This window comes from Heterodontus francisci, chromosome 26 (genome assembly GCF_036365525.1).
Source record: "Heterodontus francisci isolate sHetFra1 chromosome 26, sHetFra1.hap1, whole genome shotgun sequence".
NCBI classification, from domain to species: Eukaryota; Metazoa; Chordata; class Chondrichthyes; order Heterodontiformes; family Heterodontidae; genus Heterodontus; species Heterodontus francisci.
In genome coordinates, this window is record NC_090396.1 from 28938588 (window position 1) to 28952851 (window position 14264).

General features: G+C 39.3%; 1 protein-coding gene across 14 annotated transcripts in view; it reads right to left on the reverse strand.

Annotated features, from left to right (window-relative positions):
* The window catches only part of LOC137384241 (myocardin-like), a 755068-nt gene that overhangs the window by 22230 nt on the left and 718574 nt on the right, over positions 1-14264 (reverse strand). For 13 of the 14 annotated variants that reach the window (XM_068057975.1, XM_068057971.1, XM_068057968.1 and 10 more), the window contains 2 exons: positions 12223-12398; positions 5180-5311 (listed from right to left, as the gene is read on the reverse strand). In XM_068057975.1, coding sequence (XP_067914076.1) covers positions 5180-5311; positions 12223-12398 — 308 coding nt within the window. The remainder of the gene's footprint in view (positions 1-5179; positions 5312-12222; positions 12399-14264) is intronic. The other variant, XM_068057973.1, reaches the window with a different exon arrangement.

The following is a 14264-nucleotide window of genomic DNA, read 5'->3' on the forward strand; positions in this document are numbered from 1 at the left end:
GGCAGTAATACATTTTGGACTGTAACACAGGTGGTTTAGGATAAATGAGATGTCTCAAGGAATGGTGCATCTGGGTCTAAAGAACCTCATTGGTGAATCTAACTATTCCCACTAAAATGGTGCAATGATGCAAAGTTGTTCTGGCTTCACACTGAAGCTAAATTTGTGTTGTGTACACTGAGCTTCATGGCCTAAACTGATGCCAAGGTGAAGCAGAGTAAGTCTCATTCATCAGACAATCTACAGCCACTTAAGTTAGAACTTGGTATCACTAAGCTCTCATTTACCACATCTCTCCTGTGCTTTTCATCCCCTTGCTGTGTCCTGACCCTTCATGTAAGTTTCTTAATAACTTCAATACAGGTTCCTGACCGAAGCAATCTTTGTTTTTTAACAAATCCTATTTTCTTTTGGAGCGAGCATTGCAAAAGTCAATTTTATTTTAAAAATAGCTTCTCTTTGCCAGTACAAACTATGCACAGATGTAATTTGTGATAATTTTTGAGATGAAAGCAATGCAGATCAATTGTAAAACAAAAAAATTAAACTTTCAGTTCTGATAAATTATTCTTGACAATGCAGTTATATGGTAGTTATAAACGGGCTCAAAAACCACTGTGAAGGGATTGAATGGAATGAAGTAACAGATGAGTGCCAACCCTGTAGGAAGTTCTAAAGAATAAAGAAAAATCTGGTTATTATTAATAAATTTGAACCTGTTCTTCAGCATTCCAACCCCAGCATGCAAAAGAATTCTCAAAGAATCAGAGGCGACTTTCAAAGCACAATATCCTCAATCATTTTCCAACACAGTGAAAGGATGCAGGGGCAGCCAATAATCAGATATGATATATGAAAGTGCTGTCGGGTGAAATATAATAATGCAGTAGCATTATTGTTTGGAAAACAACATATCCCACCTTTCTATCATCATATGATGATAAATATTTTACAAATTAAACAGTACTGATTTTTATTTCCAACCGAAAGACACCTGCTGTGCAATGTATCAGTTCAATCTATCTTTGGCCTCCTTATCTCGAGAGACAATGGATATGCGCCTGGAGGTGGTCAGTGGTTTGTGAAGCAGTTCAATATTGCACTTGATTGTATGGCATCGTACATCCTTTTGTAAGCACTATCCTTTATTACATAGTTACATTGTTCTCACAGCACTGAAACAAGTCATTTGGCCAAACAGGTCCATGCCAGCGTTTCTGCCCCACATGAGCCTCCTCCCATCCTTCTCCATCTAACCCCATTAACATATCCTTCTATTCCTTTCTCCCTCATGTGTTTATCTAGCTTCCCCTTAAATACATCGATGCTAGTTGCCACAACTACTCCTTGGGGTAACAAACTCCACAGTTTTACCACTCACTAGGTAGTGAAGTTTCTCCTGATTTCCCTATTGGATTTTTTTTTTTCCAAAGTATATTTTATTCATAAAAATCTGTAAAAAAAAAATACATGACAAAACAGTTCTAAACAGCACCAAGTCAAAAATTACAAACAGTGCAAAGGAGGTCAGTTTCCTCCAATGCAGGAGTGAGTTGCCTCACAACCCTTCCATTTCATTTTTCATGCCATATACATTTTACAGCAAACGAAAATTTTCCCGATACAGTTCGTAATTATATTTATGACCCCTAGTCTTGGTGTCTACCACAAGTGGAAATAGCTTCTCTACATCTACCCTATCAAACCCTTTCACAATCCTACTGACCACTATTAGGTCACCCTCAGTTTTCTCTTTTATGGAGAAAAGAGCCCCAGCCTATTCAATCTTTCCTGATCATTATAACCTCTCAGTTCTGTTATCTTACCAGTAAATCTTTTTTTATACCTTCTCCAGTAGCTTTTATATAATATGGAGACCAGAGCTGTTTGGAGTTCTCCAAGTTTGGTCTAACCAAGTTTCTTTACAAGTTTCACATAACTTTTCTGCTTTTTAATTCTATCCCTTGTTAGCTTTTCTTTGCTTTGTAGTGGTCTTATGAATCTGTGGCGCTAATTTTAGTGATGTGTGCATGTGTAGCTCCAGATCCTCTGCTCCTCTATCTCATTTAGGGCACATACTTTCCAAGGAGTATGAGACTGGCAAAATGTACCACCTCACACTTATCTATATTGAAGTTCATTTGCCAATTACACACAAATTCTGCAAGGTTATTAAAGGCTTTCTGTGTTTTGTCACAGTCCTTCTCAGTATTAGTTATGCCCCACCAATTTGTTGTTTTCCGCAAATTTTGAAACTGTACTTCCGATTTGTGAGTCCAAATCTTTTATGCAAATGATGAATAACAGTGGTCCCGGCACCAATCCTTGTGGAACACCACTTCTGATTTTTTGCCAGTCTGAGTAACTACCTTTAACCTCTACTCTTTGTTTTCTGTTTTGTAGCCAGCTATCCATTCTGCGACTTGTCACCTGACTGCACATATTCTAACCTTAGTCATGAGTCTACCAAGTGGTATCTTATTGAAGGCCTTTTGGAAATCTAAATATTTTACATCTACTACATTACTCTTATCTAAACTTTCTGTTGCTTCTTCAAAAAAATCTGTAAGATTGGTCAAGCATGACCATCCCTTTTGAATAAAAGCAAAATACTGCAGATGATGGAAATCTGAAATAAAAACAAGAAATGCTGGAAATACTCAGCAGGTCTGACAGCATCTGTGGAGAGAAAAACAGAGTTAACGTTTGAGGTCCGTGACCTTTCATTAGAAATCCGTGCTGATTACTCTTTACTATATTTTCAGTTTCCAGATGCTTTTCCATTGCATCTTTGAAAGGATTCCATTATCTTTTCTACCACCAATGTTAAAGCTAATTGCTCTACAATTCCCTGGACTTGTTCTATCTCCCCTTTTGAATATAGGAATCACATTAGCTGTCCAACAATCTTATGGCATATTCCCTTTACTAATGAATTTATATGTGTGTGTGTGTCATAGTGTCTCATCTATTTCTTCCCTAACTTCTTTTAATTTGCATGATGCAATCCATCCAGACCAGGGGTTTTATCCTCTCTAAGCTTTTTTTAGTTTATCATTGAATTATCTATCTTATGTCTTTGTATCTTTTTTGATCTCTTCTTCTGATGTCATTTCCACCATGTTAGTCTCCCTAGCAAATGCCGATGCAAAATAATGATTTAATATTTCTGTCATTACGCTGTCATTACTTGTGAGTTTAATTTGTGTATCCTTTAGTGGCCCTGTCCCTATACTGAATTTTCTTTCATTATTTAGGTCTTCTGCAGAAGACCTCACTATTTCTTTTTATATTGCTTGATAATTTAATCTTGTAGTTTCTCTTTGGTCTCCTAATTGTTTTTGACCTCTTTCTGAATCATTTTATGTTCTGTTTTGTTATTCACTCCTTTGTTGTCTAAGCACTTTGTGTATGCCTTTCTCTTTAGCTTCATTTTGCCTTTATTTCCTACTCATCCATGGTGTGTCATTACTGACGAGTTTGTTTTTTGCTTTTCAGTTGGAAATATTTCTCCTGGAGTCTCTTGATAACCGTTTTAATGTTCTATTTCTTTGCATGTCAGTAAATTTGTCTAATTCCATTCTCACCCCTTTAAAAATCTGGTATTTTCCAATTTATTATTTTGGCCTTTGGCTTACAGATATCCTCCTCAATCTTTATCTTAAACCTTATTATGTTGTGATCACAGTTGTCTATATTTTCCCCTATGCTTATCTCTCTTATCTGTTCTGATTCATTTCCCATGACTAGATTCATCAGTGCTCCTTCTCGTTTGTCCTTTTACATACTCGGTAAGAAAGGACTGCTGCACACATTGTAAACATTATATTCCTTGTATCCCTTTTGCTACCTCCTCTTGCCAGTTTATTAAATAGTTTGTTTCAGATTTTTCTGCCCTTAGGTTCTGGATTGTTAACTACAGCATTCTTTTAATAAAGTCCCAATAATGTTGTTAGGTTTCTATTATTCATGGGAAAAGCCTACCTAGTAAAGATGTTTGGAAGTGATGCAGGATTAAACCCTCTGATTTGACAGCCTTGCATGCTATTCAGATGCTATTTACATTTATGTTTAAACAGGACTTGACAATACAGTATGCCGTTCACCCTTCACCACCCCCCCAAAAAAGAAACAACTTGCTTTTATATACCTCATTCAATATAATAAAACATCCCAAGGTGCTTCACAGGAGCTTTATCATACAAAATTTTACACCAAGCACATAAGGAGATATTAGAACAAACAAAAGAGATAGATTTTAAGGAGCATCTTAATGGAGGAAAGTGGGGTAGAGAAGTGGAGAGGTTTTTCTTAGGGCCTAGGCAGTTGAAGGCATGGCTGCCAACGGTGAAGTGATTAAAATCGGGGATGCTCAAGAGGCCAGAATTGGAGGACCACCGAGATCTTGGAGGATTGTAAGGCTGCAGGAGGTTACAGAGTTAGGGAGGAGCGAGGCCATGGAAGGATTTGTAAATAAGAATGAAATCGAGGCGTTGCCAGACTACAAGCCAATGTAGGTCAACAAGCACATGGGGTGATGTGTGAATGGGACTTGGTATGAGTTAGGATATGGGCAGTAGACATTTGGATGCACTCCAGTTTATGAAGGGTGGAAGATGAAATGCCGCCCAGGACAATATTGGAATAGTCAAGTCTGGAGGTAACAAAGGCATGAATGAAGGTTTCAGCAGCAGATTATACTGACCAATACTGGGTTCATATCAATGTGGAAACCAGGCCGCTGGCAGTTTAATTGGCATAGGTTGCACAAAAATTTGGGTCTGATTTTAAGGGGGAGCCCATCTTTGATTTCTCCAAAATGCTCAGGAAATGAAAACACTGAATGGCAAGGTCGACAACCTGCAGCACTGTAAAGCACAGAGTATCTTGTTACAACAGAAATCAATGGTAAAAAAACTGTCAAAACTGTTAACCGTCATGTGAAGAGGAGGGAAAACCTCTTCATAACTATCCTATTGCTAAAAGTTAAAAATGTCATCTTTGACACTTTACTGAGAAAACCAGTCTTTTAAGGACAAATAAGTATTTTCCTTCAATTAATTTATTTTAATGACATTTTGCTTTCCATTTTCTATTGAAGTGTCGCATTAAAAATGTTTAATAGCTCTCTCTAGTGTGGTCAGATGATAAGTCTAATTAGAAAGCAATTCGAGCTTACTTTAACTATAGCTGGCACTGGTATTGGCGTGGTAATCTGCCCATTCAGCTGGTTTTGGCTTCCTGGGTGGTTGATCTGATTATTAGATGTAGGCCTGTTTAGGTCACACTGCTGGGAGAGGTGAGGCAGATACTGTAAAAACAATGGAAAAAGTTAGTTGGCTGCATCCTTCAGTATTACTCCTCCATTTTCATATTTGACCCCACTCTCCTTCTGGCAGTTCACATAATCCATCACCACTAGGAAAAGATGAGCAGGCCACAGGCTCAACAGCTCTTGCTAGTGCACCTTATTAGACAAATGTGTTCTGGTGGATCAAATTGGCAGATGTGCCAGTTTGTTGAATATCTTGGCAACAGCTTGATACATTTGTATCTACAGAGGTGTGAAATTGCCAATATTTTTATGTGGTACAACCAAGTCTAAAACACTTTGAAGACCAAATTAATAATTGCTATTTAACAATGGAATGTTAAAAAAACTAATTTCCTTTTAAACATCTCTGCTGCCTCTTCTTCACTGGCATTATCTGAATCAGTACGGTGAATCCTGCAAACCCCTCAATAGTCAGCATCAACTGTGCACCAAACTGTGTTACTCAAAGATATGCTTTGTAGGGATGTGACCAGTCCAATTTTTTCTCTTTGCCAACAAGATAACATATTCCTGCTGTTGCAAGGTATTCAGGCTAGCTTCCTGATGAGGAAAGCAGAGCTCAAACCTCAACAGCATTTGAATTAAGAACTGAAGACCCAAATTTGCATTGATACAGCACCTTACATGACTGCAGGATGTCCCAAAGCACTTTACAGCTTCCAAGACAATAAAATAATTTGAAAGGTAAGGGCAGCATCAAGTGCCAAATTTAAGTTTTCAAAATTCCAGTTCTGACCGAGTGGCAACTGATAAATCTGATAAATTAAGACAACACCGCCAACTGTAAAATTAAACCTGTAATAGTTATTAACGAAAGAAATGCAAAACAACACAAAAAAGAACTTTGCATATTTTGGATTTAAACTGAGATTCACTATTGTAGGCATGGGAGTCAAGACGCTTGAATCCTGGGTGTGCATACAAACACACACACAAGCAACTATAAAAGCAAAGACAAATATAGACACATACATCAAAAATTCATAAAAACAAACCACCTGCATTTGAAAGGTTTGCTCTTAAAAAAAAATAGTTGTATAGTACAGCTTTATTGAAGGCCATTTGGAGGATTTTTGCAAAGCCTGAACTGAGCTTCATCAGGAACAGACCTAATGTTGCTGATGTGAAAGGTATTCTGCTTTCAACAGACTGGTAACACAGGCATGAAAACAGCTATTTTATTTTTCTTCCAGTTCATTTCTCTATCACTGCCTTTATTCTCATTTAGTGCTCATTTATTTTTGACCTGTTCGTTCTTTTCTGACATTCATTCTTCCACACATCTTTTTGCCCAACTCACTGCAGAAGGTGGTGAACACTGTTAGTACCAGTGCTTTCAACAGAAGAGGCTTGAGCAAGTGAGAAGCAGTAGACACATCAGAGACATCAACACTGGTTGACTTTTGAAGGCATTAAAAAGCAAACCTTTCGAAAACCTCCTTCCAAACCTTCCAGAAGCAAGCCCTGCACACAAACTTAAAACAAATTTCCTCTGCAGCATTCTTAAGACTATGCTGTCAGAAGGATTGAGAAGCAACATCTCTTGAGAGATCCAAGCAGCAAAGGGTTGGAAAATTGGGGCATTAACAAACTGTCCAGTGATCCATTTCTAAAACCTCTGACCATGCAAATGGAGAGTGCTGTAAATTCCTGGCAGTTACACATCATGACAGTTTGACAGTCACTGCTATCTGAAAAAGCTTTGCAACAAAACTGTGAGCTGCAAATGATCTTCTGACCTTACAAATATTTTGAAAATGGTCTTCCATTTGCCAAACTAAGCACACGTAATTGGACTTTTGAGCTACATGGAGCTATCCATCAGATCAGATGGTTTTACTTAAATGTTCATAAACGTGAAACCAATAGTAGTTTATCAGTCTCATGCCACAATATACAATTGTTGGCACATTAACAATTATGCCCACTGCCAAGATATTGGTATGAGGAGCCAGAGCTGGAGCCAAGAAACTGTCACTTTCAGTTCAACAATCATTCAAGAAACACACAGGACACCATAATGATCATCGCTCCCACCTGGGGCATAATATTAATTTACCAAACATATAGAATGTGGAGACAACATCATAGACAGACTAGTAGCTCAAAATCCATTGGATACAGATTTTACACAAGTCCCGTGAAATGCCTCGGTACCTAGTTTTCTGGGCAATGTACAAACAAATATATTTTGTAAACATATACATCATCTGGGGAAGTTATAATTGTTTACTATTTTTGCATACAGTATTTGTATATGTAGTACACATGTAGTATATGTAGTATATGTTGTCCTCAGTGTCCTCAGTACCTTGCTCTATGGCAGCGAGGCCTGGACAACGTATGTCAGCCAAGAGCGACGTCTCAATTCATTCCATCTTCGCTGCCTCCGGAGAATACTTGGCATCAGGTGGCAGGACCGTATCTCCAACACAGAAGTCCTCGAGGCGGCCAACATCCCCAGCTTGTACACACTACTGAGTCAGCGGCGCTTGAGATGGCTTGGCCATGTGAGCCACATGGAAGATGGCAGGATCCCCAAAGACACATTGTACAGCGAGCTCGTCACTGGTATCAGACCCACCGGCCGTCCATGTCTCCGCTTTAAAGACGTCTGCAAACGCGACATGAAATCCTGTGACATTGATCACAAGTCGTGGGAGTCAGTTGCCAGCGTTCGCCAGAGCTGGCGGGCAGCCATAAAGACAGAGCTAAAATGTGGCGAGTCGAAGAGACTTAGCAGTTGGCAGGAAAAAAGACAGAGGCGCAAGGGGAGAGCCAACTGTGTAACAGCCCTGACAAACAAATTTCTCTGCAGCACCTGTGGAAAAGCCTGTCACTCTAGAATTGGCCTTTATAGCCACTCCAGGCGCTGCTTCACAAACCACTGACCACCTCCAGGCGCGTATCCATTGTCTCTCGAGATAAGGAGGCCCAAAAGAAGAAACACAAATATAATGTCGCCAGCTGATGGATATCAATATCCTGGCTTAGATGCAAATATTCAAATTCTGGTCTCTTTCACACTTTGCATAACTTCTGCTAATCCCTCACAGTATATTTTTTATATTGCTCTTCTTTGGAATATATAACAAAACTACATTTTGCACTAATTGGTCAGCAGCTATCATATAGTCATAATTCATGGAAATCTACACAATGATTGGCTGACACAATCAGCTGGATTTTACATCGGGCAGATGGGAGCTGGCCACTGACGTAAAATTCAGTGGCGAACCCGCTTCCATCTAGCCTGGGGATCCGTCCCGTAATTTACGGGTCCCCAGATTTTAATTGTTCCGAGGCAGGACTTCCACCCGCTAGAGGGAGGAAGTCCCACCTCATTGAGCTGCCGGCCAATCATCGGGCCAGCAGCTCTTAGCCCCAGCAGCGCCACTGGGAGTGGTGGCCACTGCTAGGACTGCAGCCCAGCCGAGGACATGGAGCCAGGACAGTAGGTAAGTTTGGGTTGCCTCGCCGGGAGTAATTGGTTGTGCCCCGGCGAGGCAAGGGTGGTTGTTTGGGGTGAAGGAAGGTCGTCTTGGGTCCTGGGGGTGGTTGGGGAAGTGTGGGCGGCCCTCAATCGGTCACCCTGTGCCTGATTGTCAGGGCCCCACCCTGGGGTGCGGAGAGGCCGACAGCTTTCACCGAGTGGCTTTTCCCAGCTCCAGGCCGCCCACGTGCTCTGGGTAAAATCCCCGTAGAGGCGGGTGTAGGCCCTTAAGTGGCTGTTCATTGGCTACTTAAGGGCCTCGATTGGCTTGGGGCGGGTGGCCCGTTTTCCTCCCCCCGCCCTACGTAAAGTGGGGCGGAGGTGGGAGCGAGTCAGGAAGGCCTTCTGGAGCCACCCGCTCCATTTTACACCACCACCCCCACTCCCTCGCCCCCCTGCCACCATCCGGCTCACTGGGGTGGTATAAAATTCCGGGCAAAAATACTCTACACTATTATTTCATAACCTTAGAAAGCATAAGACAAATAATGTTAGGATCTAGTCATCAATAATATTTCAACTAAAACAAAGATCTTGGAGGTTTGAAACACTCTTGAAAACTATAAATTAATGAACAATACCACAAATTTTTAATCTATAACCTTGGTAAGCTTATACCAATCAAACCTCACAAGGTGAGTTAGACAATGTAAAATATTCATTTACAATACATTTTAATGGTAGTTGATGTTTGCACATATGTATTAATGACAATGGCTCAGAATTTGGTAAAATAATGGTAAGTTCACAGCAAAGGTCATTCTTAGCGTATTAAAAAATCTTAGCAATTTGTGGCAAGGAAGCAATACCCAATGAGTTGCAAATCAGTACAAGTTGCAGGACAACCTGTGCTGCTCCTCCATTAGCCCCGTGAAAACGACATCTCGCCATCAACTTCCCTGTGTGCTTCAAGAAATTGCTGTATTTGCACAGTTAACAATGAATTAAATTCACTGCAGTAAGTTTAGATTTGTTACTTAATATTGTAAAGACCTTTTGATTACTGGATTTAAGTTCCTGCAATGCCATTCAACCTCTCTGGCCCAGAAAGGGAACAATGAAATTGTGAAGTCTCATTCCTTCATGTCATAAATTTATTCCTAGAGATCCTTAAAATGTAAAATTAAATATGCTTTTCTTACTTTCCCTTTCCATCTCTTTTTGACTCTCTTGTAATATAATCTTTATTTCCCTCTCTTTATTTCTCTTTCGGAATCTGATTGGACTCTAATTCGCCTTATTTTCTTCTCTTTGTTCCTATGTTTCTTTCTCTATCATTAAGTTGGTTAAGGAAATAGACTGTAGGTCCTGTTAATCACCAAGATTCCAGATGCCCTTGCAATTTATACTGCAAAAAGGGTGACCTGTTAGGTAAGGAAGAACGATGTAACAAACATGCTCTACGATGCCCCACCAGAGCAAATTCTGTGCCTATATCTAAATATTTTATAGAGATATATCTTTCCACTTGCAGAATCAATAAAGTTTCATTCTTACTATTAATTCCCATCTTCCCTTCTGCCTAAACTCTGCAGTTTTTACAAACACAACCATAACTCTGAAGTTCCATAGGGCATTTCCACCAATCTACTGCCATAACTCTGGTGGAACATTCAGGAAAATAGTGTGAATGTCTATTTTCTGGCATGGAAACCATTTCCACAGGGGTTCTCCCAATGTTACGCCAGGAGATCCTCTCTGTAATTTCAAGGTCTACCTCCTTCTGATTCACCATGTCTTCTCTCCTACACATTTCAGCCTTGGACCTGTCCTGTATTAAGGTCCTTGGCACTTCACCTATGTTTAGACACTTAAAACAATAAATGAAAAATGAGGTTTGGCAGGCCAGAAGGTGAGAAGATAAATATAAATATATATGGTCATTTAGCCCACCTCACTTCCAGAAATACCCTAGATTCCTTCCATTCCAATAACAAATCATTTCTTAAATAAGTCTAGGCTTTTCTCTTCCATTACTCTACTGCGAAGTCCATTCTGTGTTGATCTCTCAGGGTGAAGTACAGTTTCCCTGCTTCAGTCCTAAATTTGTCTTTTATTAGTGTAAGAAGAGACGGAAATAAAGATTGTATTACAAGAGAGTGAAAAAAAAGAGAAGGAAAGGAAATGTAAGAAAAAAATTTAATGAAACTTGATGAAAATTCTACAAACACTGCAATCAGAATGACAGGGCAAGTATCTGGTAATCAGGTTTATATTTCTGAGTGAACATTTTGGTTCAACTATTTAAAAAAGGAGCATCTGTGACATTAGCAAGGTTAGTTATCACTTATTGCCTGACAATTGAGTGGCCACTTCAGAAGGCATTAGCAGTCAACTATGTAGCATGGACTACAGTCATGTGTAGGCCAGATGAGGCAGGGGTGGCACGTTCTCTTCACTAGTGAACCAGTTGGATTTTTATGACATCCTGGCAGTTTTCATGGTGATTTTCCTCCGGCCAAACATTACGAGAGGCACCAACTTCAATTCCACAACTTGCCACAATGCAATTTGAATTCTCACCCTCCAAGTTGCTAGTCTAGAACCATTACAATAACTGCCACACTACCATAACTGTTTGAAAAAGCAACCTGAATATTGAAAAGAATAAAAAAAAGAACTTGCAATAAGGCAATAGCCAAGTAAGAGGAGATCATGAATTGACTGTACTTGAATTGTGCTGGTATCTTGCTGACTCACCTGTAAGATGTTGCACACGAAGCATCACCCAACACCTGTGGGCATGCCCTCGCACACCATGTCCAACCCGTGTGTGCCTCCCTTACGACCTTACCCACTCCCTACTCTGGTGGTGCTTCTGTTCAACTAGCTTCTAACAATTTGCTGTAAAATGCCTGAGCTTTATGAATTGCTGTTCAAGTACAAAACCAAGAAATTAACAGTTTTAATAAGTGACAAAACAAATGGAATTTACAGTCGCAACTGGACACCTGTTTATTCTTCCTCATTTGACATTATTCTGAAATCATGTACTATGATCAAAGAAATATCTAATAAATCTATGAGAGATGCTGCACATATTTTAAGAATTGAATTGCTACAAACTGCACAACTCTACAGCCAAGGAGGGCAGATGACTTGGTACCAGCAAAATTTAAAAAGCTCTCGGGCAGTCAGAATCTTGGAAACTTTCAAACTTTGCTTGTGGTATTACTTGCTTAAATTCAATCTGAAGTGATTTCACACTCAAGTTCCACAGCAATTCACAATATTGCAAACCAAAATCACTTTGCATCAACATGAAATGTGCACTACGATCAGATTATTATATTGCTCGTAGTGCAAAAAGCACCCAACAGTTAGCAGCTGCATTTTCTGTGAACAGAGAAATTAATCTTGGACTATCTCTTCAGGTAAAGCAGTGGCAACCTACCTGTATTGTAGTGGTTGCTAGAGGTGATGACGACTCTGTGAACTTTGGCTCTGATGGCGAACTCTCTGATCCCTGGGATTCCTGACTTCTGGGTTGCTCTGGAGACAGTGCATCATTGCTGCTGTCTTCCTCAAAGGAAAATGTGTCGGGGACTTTAGGGAAATTAACTTGGTCAACTGTTGACAAAAGAAAAACAACAGTGTAAGCAACTCGTTTGCTCGAATGTCAGGAATAAGCAGGCAAGATTCGACTTTTGAAGTTCTTATTTTCTTTAGGTTTCTAATAAACCAAACAATGGCTCCTGAGGCAAATATAATTGACATACCCTGAAATATACACTTAAGTGTGCCTTTTAATTGCATTGACATTGAAGGCAAACGCAACATCAAAACTGAAAGACCAAGTCTAAATTGTCCCCACAAGCGAATTGTTAGAACAGTTTCCTTGTAATAGGTGCTTTGCAATTATTACACAACAAATAATAAACATCTAGAAAGAGTTGCCAGGTACTAATCTTGCAGATCATAATCTTATTAGAACCATTTTAATGGTTGCCTCAAATCATTCCTTCACGCATGGATTTAAAACATCTAGGATGTTTTCATTTCCTCGTTCAGTGTGTGGGTTATTCCGAGCTTGGCAGTGACTCCCAATGTATTCAGTGTGAGGTTATTCTGATCCTGACTGTCACTCCCTGTGTATTCAATATAGCTTTATGCTGTTCCTGACAGTCACTCCTGGTGTATTCAGTGTGGGGATTAATCCGATCGTGGCAGTGAATTCAATCATTTAAAGTCACTAATCTGTGATGATATTTATACCCCATTCAGTGTCATTTTATTGAAAAATAATTTGTAGTAGATTACTGAAAAATTCAATCAGTAAACGTCTTAATTGGAAAACTTATCTGTTTAGCCCCATTATCGGCAGATGTCTGAACACATTTTAAAAGACTCCTGGGTTGGCATTAACATATATATGGGATCTCAAATCTGCTTTCCATCTCTTGACTACAACACTTTGCAGCTGTGTAGCATTCTTTGGAAAATGAACATGGGAAATTTATTTCACTAAAGACGCTCACAAAGTTATTTAGAGAAGTCAGCCAGTAATGAGCAAAAGCATATTTGAGACATATTTTCATACGAGTCAGAAGTCAATTCCCCATGCACCCTTTTTTCACTTGCTTGGATTAATATGGTGGTGTAGGGCGAGCAATGTCTGCTTCTTCACCCGATGTAATGTCCTGGCTTGGATGCAGAGCCTGATGTCACAAAGCACATCACTTTGAGCTTGGCGCGTTGTACACTGCTCCAGTAATCAAACATGTATTCCCGGTGGGACTGCATTGGGTGGACTCACTCCAATACTGGAGGTTATTTTTGGAAAATGCAAATACAAAGGAATGTGCTAACAAAACTGTCACTTTACAATAATTTATAACAGATTCTAAACCAAAACAATTGTTCCTGTCCACAGTAAGGAAGTTCAAATCGAAACAGAAACTTGCAATGATAAATTATTTATATGTATCAAAATCTGATACTAGCAAATGTTGGATTTTTATTTTGAACATATATTTGTTCCTAGGTCCATAATGCTGCATGACTTCTTTTCTTCCACTTCTGATTTTAATTAATTCCTCAGTTTACTCTCTATTTAGGACAGATTTCATACATCCCAATTGGTCAGCACTCTGTTAATGGGAGCATTCATTTGAAAGTCCTCCGACACTCATTCCATGAACAAAGTTTGCTTAGTAGGGCCTACAAAAAGAATGGTCTGCGAACCACAAGGTGATATCATGTAAGAGACTTTTATTGGAGGTGGATTTCACTGTATTTTGTGGACCAGATAAAATTTTGTTCTAAAAAAAACTAAATCCATTATAAAATAAAAGAAAAAAAAAATCGCCAAACTCATAAGGTAACAAAATATGTGTTTTCATAACAGAGAACTTTTAAAGCTTTCTAAAATATCTTGGATCTTTGTGGCGACTAAAGAATGTGAACTGCTGTAATGGGACATCATTTTTAAGATAG